Source organism: Erpetoichthys calabaricus, chromosome 15 (assembly GCF_900747795.2).
Source record: "Erpetoichthys calabaricus chromosome 15, fErpCal1.3, whole genome shotgun sequence".
In the NCBI taxonomy this organism is placed as follows: domain Eukaryota; kingdom Metazoa; phylum Chordata; class Cladistia; order Polypteriformes; family Polypteridae; genus Erpetoichthys; species Erpetoichthys calabaricus.
Genome location: NC_041408.2, coordinates 17,319,927 through 17,338,469, shown reverse-complemented (window position 1 = coordinate 17,338,469; position 18,543 = coordinate 17,319,927). Strand labels below are relative to the sequence as shown.

At 42.4% G+C, this 18,543-nt stretch overlaps 1 protein-coding gene across 1 annotated transcript in view; it reads right to left on the bottom strand.

The window, feature by feature from the left end:
* Nucleotides 1-408: 408 nt before the first annotated feature.
* Nucleotides 409-18,543, bottom strand: part of camkmt (calmodulin-lysine N-methyltransferase) — a 413,773-nt gene continuing 395,638 nt past the window's right edge. Inside the window, exon 11 of the mRNA XM_028821020.2 lies at nucleotides 409-1,117. Coding sequence (XP_028676853.1) covers nucleotides 1,010-1,117 — 108 coding nt within the window. The 3' untranslated portion in view covers nucleotides 409-1,009. The remainder of the gene's footprint in view (nucleotides 1,118-18,543) is intronic.

Here is an 18,543-nt window from a genome sequence, read left to right as displayed (position 1 = left end):
AAGTGGTCCCCGGGCTTCCAACCTGCTCTCACTTCCACACACGGCCCATACTTCTCTGCTCAAAGTGGGTATGAACACTCGTGTTCACCAACTCATTCTGTGGATGCACACGTATACTCATGCTGCGTACATGCATGTTTATACTGTATGCTCTTGTCACTAGGCGCACACACACATTTTTGCTCGTCCTTTCCTCTCACATACATAAGCTTGTTTGATGTACAGAAGTATGTGCTCAGGCTCTGCACTCGCTCATGAACACGCTAATCATTCCTATAAATGGAGACACTCATGCTTGTGCATCCTCTGTGTTTGCCTTTTCTCGCTCGCTCGCTCGCTCACACACACGCACCTTCATATACAGCCTTGCTTTTAGAATGACCCACAAACTGATGACCACCTCGCACCGTTGGCCCAGCTCCACCATACACTCAGTAATTCCATTTTATTTCACTGGTTTTACTAAAGGAAGCCACAACTTTAAAAAGCTTAAAGACGATTATTAAAACCTCATTAATTCACAAGAAAAGTACAAATCACAGACAATTGCATAGTCAAAGGCCGAACACGATTTGGACAGAACAAGGCAGATGTCTCCCATGGAGGGAACCCTGGGAAATCCCAGAAGCAATCGGATTGTGCTGCAGAACTGGCGGACAGACCAGACCCCCAAAGCCTTGAGTTGAGTGATTTGTTCAGTCTGATTGAAGCCTCAACTCCTCAATCATTTGACCCAAAGTCCTCAGCGTTGAAGACGTATTCTCCACTTTGTTAAAAAGTTGTCGATCACATTTAGTTGATTGCCATGGCAAAGTGTTTGGGGGCGGTTTGTAAATTGTGTCACCCTGAAAAAATACAAAAAAAGAAGCTTGTCAAAAAAGTGAAGAAACAGTGTGTGCTTAGGCAGCCCGGTGGGTCAAGTCACATTGCAGGGATGGCGGTGCAAGTCAGGTTCTGGGTGGGGTTCAGAGGTATCTTGTTGTTGTCTCAATGTAAACGGCCACTGACGTTATTTGGATTCCCTCGACGGCCTCATGGCAGGCAGCCCCTTGGTGAGATTCAGCAGAATCGGGTAGTGGATGTTTTCATCGTATCTCGACGCTTGATTGCTCTTCATCTGAAACAAACAGAATGAGTCTGATGGTGGTCTCATGAAGAACTCACAACACAACATAACTGGCCAGGCATCACTTCCCAACCCCTTAAGATGACAAGCAGCTCCCGCTACCCTGTTAGTTCAGTTGTTTTGTACTCTGCACAAGATGAACATTATAAAGGCTGGATGTGTGGAAATAAAATGGGTTAACAGAACTCGAGCAGCAGACAGGTGCGCAGATCTTCTCTGTGGCTTGTAACAAGTGTGAGAGGATCACAGGCACCACACACTCCTCTGTGAAAAGAGACAGCAAAGACACAGCTCAACTGACGTGAAAGGTTCCACAAACAGCAAAATAAAAAGAAAGTGTAACAGAGCAGGAGAAGTCGCACCTGACACCATCAGGCACATGCAGTGAGTGAGATGAATTTAAGGTGAAAGGCCTTGTGTGCTGTCAGACACACACAGAGACCATGGCATCCTCCAAAAGATAATAAGAGAAGAGCTCTGGGCTCATGTCCATAGCAGAACAACACTACCTGAGACAAAAGGAACAACTGGAGGGGGGCAAACAAATAAATAAATTACAGCCTAGTGAATGAGAATGAAACCACTCACGGTGCAGTGGTACTGTAGATGATTTTGATAACTGGTGGGATGAGTCTTTTCTACACTTAAACGTAACAACCACCAAGGAATTTAATGTATTTCAGAAGAATCTCCAGTCAGCCTCAAAAAACAAACAATCATCAAAGACCAGGCAACAGAGAATGCTGACAGTTGTACATTTCTGGGGACACTCATAGACTCAGAACCGACGTTTACAGAAATCAGAGAGGAGAAAGTCTCTGCAAAAAAAGGGGCCAGCAGCATCTCCACCATTTAAGGAGGCTGAGTCGTCTTAATGTGAGTTCTACCATCAGGTCACTCTTTTACAAATCTCGCATCAAGTCTGTCTTTACTTATGTTCTGTTAGCCTGCTTTGGAAATCTTAATGTCGGCAACAAAAACACAATTATTCAAATTGTGAAGTGGAGCAGTCAAATAACAGGCTCTCCACAGTCCAGCCTCACAGAGACTGCCATAAGCAAGCGGATTCCGTCAGACAGGACTCACCCCCTACATTCACAATTGTAGTCATGGCCGTCAGGCCACAACCCCTTATTCAGCCGTCTTCCAAACTTCAAGCCCCCTGAAACCACAGGCTGGAAGGGACTTTTAAGCTTGTGGTCATGACAGCTTCTGGGTAAACATCAACATGAACATCTGGGTTACCCTGTGGCCATTCAAAGACATGGCCTGGTGCTGTGTGCGTAGGCCCCTTTCTCGTAGCATCAGGTCATTCGGATTGTTCCCCTCATCGCAGAGCTGTACTGGTGAGCCTCAGACTGGTTGTACACTGGTGAGGCTGACACATATTGTCCTCTAGTGGCTTGAGGAACAATACTTCTATCAGTAATACTATTTGGATTCAGTCTTGGGTGTTGGGTGTAAAGGTATCCACTAGTAATGTCCCCTACTGGTCAACACAGGTGTCAGTATGTTTAATTCTTTGACAACTGGGAGATAAAAAAACAGGAGATTATCTGATTCAGACATGACTTGCAGCCTTTACAATTAAAGTAAGTAAACAAAGGCACTACATACTACCAGGGAAAAAAGAGCCTCAAGGCACGTGCAGTTAGTTATATAGGCCTGAGGTGAAAGACACCATATCCTCCGTCTACTGTGACATACGGGCAGAGAAACGATGCTGCACTTTCACAGGTTCTAGAAAGTGTTCACTTTGGTTCTAGACAGGGTTTAGCTTCAAACATTCTTATAAAGAGTCGTCAGCCCACTTATCTAATGGCAACAAAAGTCTTTAAAAGTACAACTGGGTTCTCCACCAGAGAAGGGGGTGAACATGGTGTCCCCCCAGCAGGACAGTTCTGACAAGATGCTTTTAAATATTATTAACTCTGAGAAGACTGTAATGGAGTCAGGTTTTATTGAAGATAACTTCCCTTCAGTGTTTTCTTTATTGATGAAATGTTCTAAATCTGTGTGTGCTCTTAAAAAAGAGCTGTTTATTAATTTTACTTGGGCAACGTAGAACCCAAAATGAGGCACAAAACATTTTAAGACTAATTTAACCCCACTGAAGAGTTACGGTAGGATACAGCAGCAGCAGGAACAAACCCTAGAAGACGTCGTTCTCTGACACTATGCCACACCATAAAAAAGATGGACAAGATGAACACCTGACACACGCGGAGACTTGCAGGAAATCCAACAAAAACTTGACACAAATATTATATACTGTTAAATGAGATGGGGGTGGGGGGGGATCCATGACAACTCGCAACCAACACGACACAAAGCAGTGTGCTTGGAGCCGAAAGCCGCAGTAAACTGCGAGAAAAGTCCTCCGGCACCCAAGCATTTCTCGTGATGACTCAAGAGCAACTAATGGCGACAACTGTTAGGATGAAAGACGCTATGTAGTGTGAGAAAAAGAGAGAGGCTCATATAGTGGACAGCTTCGGTGACTTAAAACAAGTACAACTAATGCAGACTGCTTTGAGATGGTTGACAACATTGATGCCCACGGATGTTTTCACATTTTATTGCTATAGAGCACTGAGCCACAGTGGATTTATTTTAGGGTTCAGTGACACCCATCAACAGAAAAGACTCTTTAATGTCAAAGTGAGAACAGAGCTCTGCAAAGTGGTCAAGGCTGTCATGGGCGAATCTGCTAAATACGTACTTGAACACTCATACAGTTGATTCTTTTGTGGTTTATATTTAGAATTCATTTAGACCACCATACAGAGATTTGTTTTCTCTTTGACATTAAAGAGACTTTTTCTGTTGCTCCATGTCAAAAAAGACAAACCCACCGTGATGTCATGTAAAGACTTTCAAGGAGGTGAAGACTTTTTAAAGGTCCTGCAGAGAAAATGACAGCTTTTATTGGCTAACTAAAAAGATTACAATATGCAAGCTTTCGAGGCAACTCAGGCCCCTTCTTCAGGCAAGATGTAATCTTCAGGACTGAAGAAGGGGCCTGAGTTGCCTTGAAAGTTTGCATATTGTAATCTTTTTAGTTAGCCAATAAAAGCTGTCATTTTGGTTGGCTTTTCTCTACATTTATAATGGCCAACACGGTACAACACCCTAGTACTAAAGGTCCTGCATAAAGACAGATGAACGGAGACAGAGAGGGTGATCCCCCATAGTACTCCCAACGCCTCAGCAGTGACACGTGGCATGCATGTTTAATGTGTAGTGTGTGTTTTTCATGCTGATCTTTATCACTGCACTACATAACTACATAAAGGAGGCCACATGCTCTCGACTTAAACAAGAAATGCATTGCACTAAAAGTGTTGTGTTAAAATTAGGAGATACAAAAAAATCAAACAAAGAATGTCTTTAAAGAAATGATACTCTTAATTTCCTTTTTCCGTCCAGTAGTACCGATGCCTTCCATTCGCAGATGTACAGCATACACCTTTATGAACCGTCAAGCCACTGTGCACAAGCTCCTTGTCTTCGGTGTTCACTTGTGATGCCCTGACTGTATGTTCATGCAGCTTGAGTTAACTGTCACGTCATCCTCAGTGTGGCTGTAGCTGTGTGCGTGAATGAGCCCTGAGATGGACTGGCATCTATTCTACAGTGCTGCCTGCACTGGGTGCTGTAAGCATTGGCATCGCCCCCCCCCCCCCCTCGTGACTTTAAACTGAGTTAGGCCCCCCCCCTCACTTTAGCTCAACAGCCATCACTGATTTGAGATTAATGTGTCGCCACACCAGAGTGCCAACTCATCCAGTGCTGGTCCTTACCTTGCCTCTCACTCCTTGTGACCTCATTTAATGAACGTGTTGGGCTCCAAAATTGGACGCTTCAAAGGATAATGGCAGACATATTACTAATTATAGCTATTCTGATCATTTTAAAGGGTCACATTTTCTTTACGAAATTTTGAGCAGTGGATGCATCGTGTTTTAAAAAAGCCCTTCCCAACATAAAGCCAAAGAAGATATCCTAAAAAAACGCAGCTCCATATTAATGCATGGTGTATAAAGCCAGTCTGCTGAAAAAACCCGATTTCTCTACGATATCGCCGACACCATAACTTTGACTATTTTAAAAACATTAGTTTGGTAAGATGGTATGCAATTAGTAAAGGATTCAAATTATTTAGGGGTCTTCTCCACATGGTTTCTGTTCAACCTTCCCTTGTATCCCAGGACAGGACATCCTTCCAAAAGTGCAGCTATTCAAAACAGGGTTCATTTACAAAATAAAGTTTGCAGAGGTGAAAAGTTTAACAGGAAAACTCGCAAGGAGCCACTAATTAGTTTCATGGACGGCTAAATCTGACATCTTTATTTTTTATATCTCTGCTATTTTACTTCACCACCACCCCCCGACGAGACCACGTGACAAAGGGAGAGAGATGCAGTGAGGCAAGAGGCAGCTGCACAGGATGATCGACACAAGGGGTTAATGCACGGGGCAAAATTAAAATTCATGAATCTCTTCACAACCATTTGTGTAACAAGATTAAGACAGGATGGCAGAAAATAGCGGCATTATCAGGCTCCTTACAGCTCTCCAGCTGGTTACGCTCTTTTCCAAAACAGTGGGGATAAGAGGATAACATGCAGCCTTGAGAAACAAACTGCCGCTCCCTGCTTGTCGAAAGGAGCTCATCCTGAAGAGAATAGAGGAGGACAGGGCCAAGCAGCGGGCGCGCCCCAAACGAGCCGGGTCCCACCAGCAAGGAACAGCTGCTACACTTCCACTTGTCCCGCCCAGCTGGAGGGGTTCCTACCTCATTCACTTACTCTTTCTCTTGTTATTCTATACTCACCATAAAGTAGACCACAGTTTCGGAAGTGTTCTCGTCTGCAGACACCTCAGCATCCATTGCATTTTTATGTCACCTTGCACTGTACTTAAGCTGGTAAAAATTCAAAATGAGCCTTCACACATTTTGCTTTGTCAGCGAGACAATGTGAGCTACCAGATCTTCATGACAAGCCGAGGCAGAATATTTAAATATGTAAGCCTTTACAATAAACGCATTCAGATGTGTTCACAATTCTTCCATTAAGTCTGCTAGTAGCAGTTGTCAGTTTTCCGGAAAATGCAGGAATTTCCATATGTAGTGAATCCTATTTGAAACCCCAAATGAAATAGGGACATTGTGATTGGAGAGGTAAGAAAGATCCAGCCTTGCTGCGACTTGCATGGTGGGTCAACTAGACAGCAGCTGATAGGAAGTAATCAGCTGGCGACTATGAAAAGGAAGCCATGGCACGGAATATCGTTTGAGAGAAGCACTCCACTGGAGAGCACTTCAATGGCCCCAATTTAGAATCAGGAGCATGAAGGGACTTCTGTTAATCAACAGTCCTTAGATTTGAGTCCCCTAATGATTATTTATACTTCTTGTAGAAGTTTTTCGAGTCAACACGTTGGAGGTGAGCAATCCAGGAAATGCCGCTCGTCATCGATGTGACAAGAGTTTAGAGCATGTGGCCCGAGTTTTATATACCGTCGTATATTCACAAGATGGTCAGGTGAACTCCAGGCCTTATACTGACAACAACCAGCCCTCCAGCTCGCGCTCACAGAAGCATAGTGGTGCTTGTGGTTAGTCATTTGCAACCTACAGGGTGGTCTGCTTCTGGTTTGTTTTTTTTGTCACTGTTGATTTGCTTTAATACAGTGGTTCAAAACCTGTGGGGCGGGCCCCCCTAGGGGGGCGCGAAGATGTGAAAAAAAGAAAACAAGAATCAAAACTATGAAAAATACATCTATTGAAACCAGAACAAATTAACTTAAACTACATTCTGTTACTAGAAAAATAAATATAGAGTTAGATAATTAATAATTGGGATTAATAAAGTATCTATCTATCTATCTATCTAAATGTTGATAAAAGTTAAGTAGGTATAATAAAATATGCATCTATGATATATCAATTAAAAAAAGAACAAATTGTCATTAGTGGGCTCCTTTCAAAAAAACATTAGGGGGGCACGATTAAAACTGTTATGAAAACTCGGGTCGCAAATAATTAAAGGTTGAGAAACGCTGCAGTAATGCTTAAAGCTTTGTCTACAATCAGTAACAAAGTCTGGATGATCCTTCTAACTGTGTGGTCGTACGTCTGAACAGTGCTAACATGGGTGATAATTATGAATGTATGTTGTAGTATCTGGGTGATAGCAAAGAATTAAAAAAAGAAAAAAAAAATGCCAATTACATATATGAGTCATTACAAGTCCAACCACCCACCTCTAACTTTAACCAATCACTAAACTCTTCTGAATCCCCATCTTCTGCTGTTTATATCCCAGAAGTGAACGCACGGGAGTGTGACGTACCTCTGAATGTGCAGGCAGCCACAGACCTATCTTATAATGAGGGGTGCAGAGACCCTCAGGGTATGGAGAGCTGCACTCTTGTGTTAGTCTCACAATTCCTGTCACACTGAACCTGGAGGGGGCAGTCTAGCTGTACGTGGAGCTGTAAGGACAGAGAGGACAAATGCTTCACTAGCAAGAGGAACATAGGCCAGACTATTGAAAATAAATCGAAGGAGACAGAGAAAGATGAGGTGAGATGGGAGTACATTGGTGTAATTTGGTAGGTAAGTGGAGATGCCACCCCATGAGACAGATGGGGGGGGGGGGGGGGGGGGGGGGGATTTGTCACCCATATAGGGAAGGACAAGAGAGGCAACGTGGGTTATTTGCTTTTGTTTTTAGTTTGTTCCCTGCGTTTCTATTTCCCTTTATGCATCTCATACTTGGCATCTTTCAAGATTAGGGGATACTAAAATAGCACCTACTGGGTTTGCAATATAAGGACCTATGAAATTATAAACTGTTGTTATTGCATTTTGAGAATGAGATTGTCTTAGGTGCTCACTCATCTGGGATCCCAAGTGTGCACAATATTTGAGTGTTGAGCAGACAAATAAAAAATGCCTTTGCGGCTTAAAATCTTCAGTCAAAGCTCTGTCAGACAGCGGAGATGGAATCTCAGATGACTTATATTATAAAGATTTGCTGCTACAGCTCTCTCTTAGGACATCCCCACTTCACTATATCAATGTGTTCTTTTACTAAACTAAGTATCATCCTCTAAGGAGACCCCAGTCTAATAATTAAGATCGCCGGACAGCTATGGTCTGTTGTAGTCTTCGCACTCTTCTGTTTCCTCTTTTGCACTCAAACATGCGATTCATTTAAAGGGGACACACACACGTATATACCAAGTGACTGATAATGGCCAATTATCTCTAAGGTGTCTGGGTGTCTACAAAAATTGTCATCCTGGAAACTATCATCCATTCATTCATTTTTCAAATCTGATAATCTGATTCGGGCTCACGAGGGGGCTGGACGTTATTTCCACAGCTTTATGTACAAAGTAGGAACCAAACAAACTCACTAAGGGACAAATAAAACTCTCCAACTGAATTAATATGGAATTCTTTGTGATATGGGAAGGCAGCTGGATTATTTGGAGAAAATCTCACATAAAAACTCAGAGAACTTGTCAATTCCACACTGATAACAACCACAATGTTTTTCCAGCCTTCTTCTCCTGAAGCTTTGGGATAGCATCACCAACTTCAAAACACTTCCTCAATAAATAACTCCTAGAAATTCAACACATAATAAAGAACAGGATTGTCGCATGGCATCCTCCACGGATCTAAGTGATGTTCGATGAAGTGTTGTTTAACAATATAATCACGAGCAGCACTGCTGCGTAAGGCTCTGTGCTCTCAATGATTTTCTGAACCTTCTTTTTCCATTAGAGGGTTGGGAGGAACTGTCCAGTCATCTTCAGGGAAAAGACAAGACAGCCCTGGATAGGATAACTGTCCATCACCGGCACCCTTACACATGCACCTTGAAGCAGGCCAGTTTGAGCTACAGGGTAACTGAGCAAACATCTTCATGCATCTCTATGTGAATGGTGGCTGCAATGCTTCTTGTTGACTGAGCCGAGTGTTTCGTTCTTCTCTAAGCTTTGTGATAAATAAAAGAAAGACTCATCAGCGAGAGAAGTCTAGTTTCTTGAGCAATCTAAGAAATAACTTAAATTTCTGACTATTGCCTTTGTGGTGACTTTGAGTGTGGTAGGCTGATCTTTCATCTTTTTGCCTAATGACCCAGCTAACATTTTGACCTGTTTTGCCCTTAACAATGTGTGTTAAGGTCCAAAGGGGCACAGCAGTATGGCGTCACGCCTGACAGGTTAAAGTAACTCAACTTGTGTCATTTTCTGAAACCACTTTACCTGATGAGGGTCACAGTGGCAGCAGGACAAGCAAGTCAGCCAAGACTTGTGTGTCCTCATCTACACGTTCTAGCTCTTCTTCAGGAATTCCTGACTCCTCTCAATCTGGGAGAGCAGCGACTCAACTCTGAAGCTCCTAGGAATTGCTGAGCTTCTCCACTGGATCATGGAGTGTCAGCCCAGCATTTCATTTCTGCCACTTGTATTTGTAATCTTATTCTATCAGCCATAGGTGAGGACAGAGATGAAGACCCATCGAGAGCTTTGTGTTTAGACCCAGTTACTGCTTCACCATTATGGACCCCTATTGCTGCTGTGGCCCCAGTCTGCTTGTCGATCTCACATTCCTTTTTACCATCATTCTTCAACAATTCTCTCCATCATGTGCACTGTCGCACTAGACTGTGTTTTAGACCGCGTCCCAGGTGTTTGTCTAGTGTTCGTAAATTATTATTGCTGTCTGGGGAACTGGGGAGGCCTTTTGAGTATGTGTCACTTGTTTAATAACAAATCGTTTTTTTCTTCACTATTTGTTTATGTATATCTTATTATATCTTCGTTGTTGATTGATTTATTAAGCCGCTAATCAGTGTCTCTGTGTGTCTAAGTATGTGTCTACAGGGTCAAGCCGCATGTGTTTCTGGAGTCCCCGTAGTAAAATAAATAAATCGCTGTCTTCAGACAGAGTGAACGTTAGCACCCTTACGATTACTACAGGCGTATGTTGTGTATCCAGCATTACTAAAACAGTCTCCATTTTTCTGATATATTTAATACATTTCCAGCATGTAACTGCTGATACATCTTTGATTACTTTTTTAATAAAGTGTGTAATAATATGTGGCAAGATAATGAGTGCACACATTCTTTTACAGCCCACCGACTCCATTTCCACCATGAGGTGTGCTCTCTCTCTCCCACTATAATCGACTGAAGCAGCCCTTGGCACGAGGAACAAGTGCACCCATAATTTACTTTTATCAGTTTAGTGCTCTGCAGATGTCATGATGGCTACCAGACAGCAGAGGAATGACAGCAATCAGTTGTTTTATTATTTGAATGTAAAATGGAAAGTTTAGGAAATAGTTTAAAGGCAAGAATCCCATAAATTTAAAGTGGCACCGTAAGACATTTTTTAGACATAAGGAAGTCAGCCTAGAATGAATGCTGATGTTAAACAGAGAAAGAAAATCATGTCTAACAAAAAACAAAAAAAAAGGTTACCGGAGTCTAATAAGAATAAAGATATGAAGAAGTCCTCGTGTCTGTGTCAGCGGAGACTGGCCTAAATACAGTACCGACTGTGCGAATGGCCTACTCTGAAAGAGTACAGTCAGAGAAAGCCGGTCAAGTCTGCAAAAAAAAAAAAAGATGAAATTAAAACAAAACGGATAACAGTAATAAAATATAAAAACTAAATAGAAGAAAGTGAGTCATTAAAATGAAACTAGGATTTAAATTAAAAATTAAACTAAACTAAAAAAAAAAAAGACTGGTGGGAACGCATGACAAGATGAAAAAAAAAAAAAACCCCAAGTTTAGTTGACTCAGCTTATCTACCAAACAGCCAGAAGCTCCGGCAGTGCTGCGCCCGCTGTGCCATATCGTGGATGTCATGGTACTAATTTCATCTGTTTAAGTGAGAACACAGCATCTGCTGCTCACCACGTGATGAGCGGTCTACCTGCTCGTCTCTTTTACTGGAGAGCCAAGGGAGGCCTGTGTGAGGAGCTCGACTGGACTCGGCGGTGTCCACGGATGAATGATGTAATAGCTGGGCTCTAATTCACACCTGGGGCTGAGCTTTGCCGATTCCCATGAAACCTGATCTTGGCCAGTAATCCCAGTCCTAATGTACATTAAGAGGCACTTATTGTATACTGTCGCTGAGTGTCCATATTAAGCAGATAATTCATCTCCTGGACGACTGCCCCCTAAGCACCTTAGCACACACCTCTTCATGTCTAGGGTGTTGGGTTTCTTTCCGCTTTGCACTGTCACACTCAGCAAGTGCGCAAAGCAAAATTGATGCATACATTATGATTACTATTTTTAAATGCTTTAGTGGTTTCAAAAGCCTCATTCAGACACTTGAGATTTAAATGGCCTGTGGCAGGCAAGGCTTGGGTGATGAACTAAGGCATTTTTCACTCTAGAGGTCAATTACTCACAGGTCAGAGGACAATGACAACTTGAGACCAGCTCTCTGCCATTGCAGTCGTATGCCCAATCACTCTGTCACAAAAGCTTCACGTCAAATTGCCTGATAACATGTTTTTCTTATGACTTGCCTGAACCACACTAACTTATCACACAGCACATCTCTGCTCATCCCTGCTGTCCAAATGCACCAGGAAATCCTTAATCCTGCATCTGACATGTGGCAGCTCCATGTCTGTAGCAATCCTGACTGTTATGCTAAATGGGCCAAAGCCAAAGTGAGATCAATCAGAAGGAGCACAGGGGTTCTTCTTGTGCTTTGCACACAAGGAGGGCACAAACAACACATCTGAAGATCTTAAAAAAACTTCAAATGACAACTGAAAATCTTATTGACCACAATCCAAGGGTCTCGAAGACACTGAGAAGGGTAAGATTGTGTTGACAGCACTTTCCATACAGTGCTAAACCTACTCTAACCCCTCAAATGAGAGGCAAGTAGGGGAAAAGGGCAGCCCTCCTGGGTGGCAGTGGCACCACAAATTCCCAACGGCAATGCTGGGACTTTGAGTTTGGCACAGCCCTGTTGGGTTCTGTGGGGGCCGCTGAGGTGGGACGTCCACCACACCTGCGATTGATTCCAGGCAATACTGATGAGCCACCTGGAGCACTCCCAGGAGCTGAAAAGAAGAGGCCGTCCCGCTCCTTTCGGGGGGCCAGAGTCGGGAGGAAGTGGACGAAGTTTGTGAGGGACAAGTGGAGGCGGAGAGAAGAGAGAAGGAAAAGACTGTGCGGTCATTGTGGACATTATTTGTATATTGCTGGGAATTGGCAAATGAAAAATAAAGGGGTGCTGTGTGACCATTTGTGTCAGGGTTAGGGGGGCTGTACCCACCCTGGTGGCCCACACCTTATATGAAGTGCATAAAATCATTTAATATATGAAAAGTGCTTGTCACAAACAAGGCCAAAATGAATACAGCAGTCAAGCACAGACTCTGACAAAAATCTTCATTGTGATGTTAATGGCAGTGTGAAATGTAATTGCTGGAAAATGACATCAGATACAAAATAATCAATATAAATGTATGACTAATTAATCAATTATCTACCATTTGAAAATCTGTTGATTTTGCTTTTAATGGCTCAGCATTGGAAATTATTATTAAAATGTGGGTGACGGTCATCAACACAGGTACAATCAGCATTAGAAAAATGAAAACTAAAATCCATTCTGCACCAGATTTTTCAGCTTTCTTGTGAACCTGTCAATAACAAATCGACCAGCTCTGAGAAATTGCTATGTGAAGAGGTCCTCACCATCACAAGTGTGTAAAAAGGTCCTCTAAAACACATGTGTGTGAAGAGGTCCTCTTTCACATCTGTATGTGTAAAAAGATTCTCATATATCCAAGTAGTTGAGGGTATCTGCAGAAGCCTACTAGTATAAAGAAGTTCTCTCAAACCTGTGTGTGTGTGTGTGTGTGTGTGTGTGTGTGTGTGAGAGAAAGTGAGTATGTCTTCAGTTCTCAGGCTCACGTGAGGGTAGAGTTTGTTTCAAATCAGGTCCTGAACAGACGTCCACACAAATCCAAGCATAACAAGATCTCTTAAACCCGTGAGTGCGTATCAGAAATCCACGAGAACAGGAACGACCAACGCAGTGTCGATGCTCAGGTTTTCTCAAACAAGAACAGACCCAAGTGGCCGTTTTTAAGCCATACGTTGTCATGGTCATATACAGTACATAGGCGGCAGCTTTGGAAACCTATTGGGGTACACATTTTGCAGATACACGTTCATAATAGCCTACACAAGTGCAACGTCCCCATAACAGAGTCTAGTGCAGTAGGCTAAACAGATGGGGTAAAAACGTGTGACACTAGCAGACAGACGCTGTCCTTCCTGTGAGCAAAGCTGAAAGTTGTTTTCAACTGTAAAGCAACAAATTGTTTTTAAAAGTCAAATAACTGCAGAACGTGAATATTTTAAGGCTGTGTGGTCCGTCTGTTATGCCGCATAAATCGTCATTAAAGAAAGCCAAGTTATTTTCTCTTATGTGATTTCTTACCGCTGTATCACTAAGGGGGGGGGGGGGGGGGTAATCGCCTTTTAATATTATATCTATATAGTTTCGGGTTACTTAAGACGCTGCAATTACAAAAAGAGCTTATTCCAACCAGGGAGCTAGCGCCCCCTGCTGCAAAACATAACCCCTTTTAGTTCAGTTGGCCAGTACACTATGATTTTTCTATTAACAGTGCTATCGAGCAGAGTTGTTTATTACTTTGCATCAATTAAACGGGGACAATCAGTTGGTGACCCAATATTTCAAAGCGGCTTGTGCAGTTCTGTCTACCCAGTCACAATGTGAAGAGCCCATTTGGTTTTTTTTTGGGTATAGCTATAGTTAAAGTGCTCAAAGTAATGGAATGAGAAGACGTTCATGTCCAATAGATAGGTGTCTGTTGAAGGTTTTAGACAAATCCATAAAATAATAAATCATTCATCCTTTACTTCAGAACAAGAAGGAGCATGTCTACGGACAGTCACAGAGGAAAAAAAATCATAAAATACGTAAAGGATGTGATGTCACCCGTACACATTTCCTAGCTGAAAGGAGATGTGGCTGCCAGAGATTATAAGAAACCTCAGCTATTTATGAGCCATCCTAGTTCATAGGGTCTAGGACTGCTTTCCCCTTTTAGTTTTAATCCTGCTAATGGAAGACGTTATCATTTCAAATGTGCACAAAATATGGTCCTTAGAAATCCTTGGAAAAAGGACATTTACATATATTAACAAAAGTAAGTGATAATGTATTAGTAAATCAGCAAACGTTTAAAAACCTGGACCTGAAGTAGATGTGTGTGTAAAATTTCTCTTAAATGTACATGTGAGTGAAGAAACCCATTCAATAAGATTTGGTAAACACATTCAGAAAAACCTAAGTGTGGACACATGGTGCCCCTTCCTCCTTGTACTTACCTTTATAAGTGAGGTCTTTGGCAAAATTACAGAGCTGTCTGCCTAAAAACTAAAATGTCATGGGATAAAATAAGAGATGGAAGAAGTACATGAAATTAAACTTTACTGGAGCTGTACAACTGTATTCGCTATGGGGACTGGCCATGCAAGTGACTTAACAGGCTTCTTCTCTGCATTAATATAAGATCATTATAAAGGGCACAACATTCAGTTTGGTGCACTTAAAATGAAAGGAGCAAATCAAAACAGGAACCTGTGAATAATATCTCTTCACCGATCAAGTCAATGCACGGTGAGGATCGCACAGAATTAAGAATTATAGCCCTGTACAGTATTAGGAAGTGCCATGTAGGGGAAAACTCATACATACTGCATACACATAGATCCATTTTCAACAAAAATTGGGGAACGAACAGAGAGACAGACAGAAAGAATATGTGAAAGGCACTATATGATAGATAGATAGATAGATAGATAGATAGATAGATAGATATGAAAGGCACTATATAATAGATAGATAGATAGATAGATAGATAGATAGATAGATAGATAGATAGATAGATAGATAGATAGATAGATAGATAGATAGATAGATAGATAGATAGGAAGAGAAAATTGATGTGTTACAGAATCCCACAAACAGAAAGTTCACAAAATGCATTGAAGATGACACAGTAAAATAAATGTGTATAAACAAATAAAAAGCCAAAAAAGGAAATCAATAAAACTATAACCTAATTAAAATTAACAAAAAACAAAAATAACAGTCTAACCAGAGATTATTTTGCAACCTCTGATAACAGTTGTTAAAAAAGTCATTTCTGATAGCACTCTTTGGAGTCCAATGGCAGAGTAAGTCTGCACTAAGGTGCTCCACAGACTACTCTGGCTTTCATTTAGAAGGTGAGTGATGTTCCTCATGGTAGTTAGCAGTTTGTTTTTTCAGGAACCAGGGACTTTTAAGAAACTTAGGAAGATTTGTACCATTCCCACTGAAGAAACTTGGGTCATTTGTAGTTTGTGGTCCCTTTTTGTAGCTCCTGCTCTAGGGTACGTACTTTTCGCTCAACCAGGGCAATGAATTGTGCTGATTGGTGGACCACAAGCTCTGGCATCATCTTATACAGTGCATCCAGGAAGTATTCACAGCGCATCACTTTTTCCACAATTTGTTATGTTACAGCCTTATTCCAAAATGGATTAAATTCATTTTTTTCCTCAGAATTCTACACACAACACCCCATAATGACAATGTGAAAAAAGTTTACTTGAGATTTTTGCAAATTTATTAAAAATAAAAAAATTGAGAAATCCCATGTACATAAGTATTCACAGCCTTTGCCATGAAGCTCAAAATTGAACTCAGGTGCATCCAGTTTCCCCTGATCATCCTTGAGATGTTTCTGCAGCTTAATTGGAGTCCACCTGTGGTAAATTCAGTTGTCTGGACATGATTTGGAAAGGCACACACCTGTCTATATAAGGTCCCACAGTTGACAGTTCATGTCAGAGCACAAACCAAGCATGAAGTCAAAGGAATTGTCTGTAGACCTCCGAGACAGGATTGTCTCGAGGCACAAATCTGGGGAAGGTTACAGAAAAAACTCTGCTGCTTTGAAGGTCCCAATGAGCACAGTGGCCTCCATCATTCGTAAGTGGAAGAAGTTCAAAACCACCAGGACTCTTCCTAGAGCTGGCCGGCCATCTAAACTGAGCGATCGGGGGAGAAGAGCCTTAGTCAGGGAGGTGACCAAGAACCCAATGGTCACTCTGTCAGAGCTCCAGAGGTCCTCTGTGGAGAGAGGAGAACCTTCCAGAAGGACAACCATCTCTGCAGCAATCCACCAATCAGGCCAGTATGGTAGAGTGGCCAGACGGAAGCCACTCCTTAGTAAAAGGCACATGGCAGCCCGCCTGGAGTTTGCCAAAAGGCACCTGAAGGACTCTCAGACCATGAGAAAGAAAAGATTGAACTCTTTGGTGTGAATGCCAGGCATCACGTTTGGAGGAAACCAGGCACCGCTCATCACCAGGCCAATACCATCCCTACAGTGAAGCATGGTGGTGGTAGCATCATGCTGTGGGGATGTTTTTCAGCGGCAGAAAACTGGGAGACTAGTCAGGATAAAGGGAAAGATGACTGCAATGTACAGAGACATCCTGGATGAAAACCTGCTCCAGAGCGCTCTTGACCTCAGACTGGGGCGACGGTTCATCTTTCAGCAGGACAACGACCCTAAGCACACAGCCAAGATATCAAAGGAGTGGCTTCAGGACAACTCTGTGAATGTCCTTGAGTGGCCCAGCCAGAGCTCAGACTTGAATCCGATTGAACAACTCTGGAGAGATCTTAAAATGGCTGTGCACCAACGCTTCCCATCCAACCTGATGGAGCTTGAGAGGTGCTGCAAAGAGGAATGGGCGAAACTGGCCAAGGATAGGTGTGCCAAGCTTGTGGCATCATATTCAACAAGACTTGAGGCTGTAATTGCTGCCAAAGGTGCATCGACAAAGTATTGAGCAAAGGCTGTGAATACTTATGGACATGGGATTTCTCAGTTTTTTTATTTTTAATAAATTTGCAAAAACCTCAAGTTAACTTTTTTCACGTTGTCATTATGGGGTGTTTTGTGTAGAATTCTGAGGAAAAAAATGAATTTAATCCACTTTGGAATAAGGCTGTAACATAACAAATGTGGAAAAAGTGATGCGCTGTGAATACTTTCTGGATGCACTGTAAATGTATTAGCAGTCTGAACTATGGACAGTTACTGGTGAAGATAGAGCGCCGCACTTTACATCACATCACTTTTCATAGCTGCCTACCTGGTGCACTGCGCCATGCAAAACAATAATCTTCCTCATGAAGTCCTAAAATCACTTTGAAGAAATTAGGTGTGGTGGTCCCCCGTGAAGTGCTGATCGCGCCACACTTTGCACTACATCACTCTTCTTTGCATGGCACATTAGGCTTTTTCCCACTGCAGGAACTGAAGGTTTTCAGGAGCCACTGAGTTCCTGTATGATGTAGGCCCAGTGTCACTTATGGTCCCTGCCCATCTTTGTGTGTTGAGTTCCCACCATGTCAACAGGAACTGTAACCTTTATGCAAAATATGTGGTGTGCAAAGACGACGGATGTGGTGCTTCACTGGGGAGATTATGATTTTGATGTGGTGTATAGCGCAGTGCACCAGGGAGGTGGCTATGAAGAGTGATGCAAAGCAAGGTGTGGCGCTCCATCTTCACTGATAACCCTCCAAACGCTAAACTACTAATACATCTGTAAGATGGCGCCAGTGCTTGTGGTCAACCAATCCGCGCAATTCATCGCCCAAGCCCCACCCATGACACTTCCTGCTTGTGCAAAAACTATAGGAGTAGGAGCTTTAAAAAAAAAAAAGTACCAGGAACTGCAAATGTGCCGACTTTCTGCATGGGAATGCTACAAAAGTTCTCGAGTTTCTAAAAAGTCCCTGGTTCATGAAAAATGTTCCTGTGTTGAGAAAACGCTTAAATTTTGCATAAAGGTTACAGTTCCTGTTGTGTGGTGGGAACACAATGCACAAAATTGGCTAGGAACGTCAAGTGGCCCAGGGTCTACATCAAACAGGAATTCACAGGTTCCTGAAAACAAAGTTCTTGCGGTAGGAAAGCAACTTTAGCCAACACCATATGTATGCTACAAACTCAAATCCCACCTCCCCTACGATAGTACAGACTAGCTACCAGAGTAGAGCCGACCTTCCTGTTCAGCTTACCCTTGGCATCACCACTTCTGATTCCTTGTCCTAACATATCAACGTGTAAAAGAGAACCCTGGTAATGACAGACTCAAAGACATCTGTAGGAATGGATCTCAGCTGTCTCGGCCATTTTTGTATATGTCTTCTGTGCATCCAGCCCTGTCCAGATTTATTAATGGATGCCCTGTTATAACTTTTACTCCCTGAATGAAGGCCTGAAACAGAGTTGCCTTAC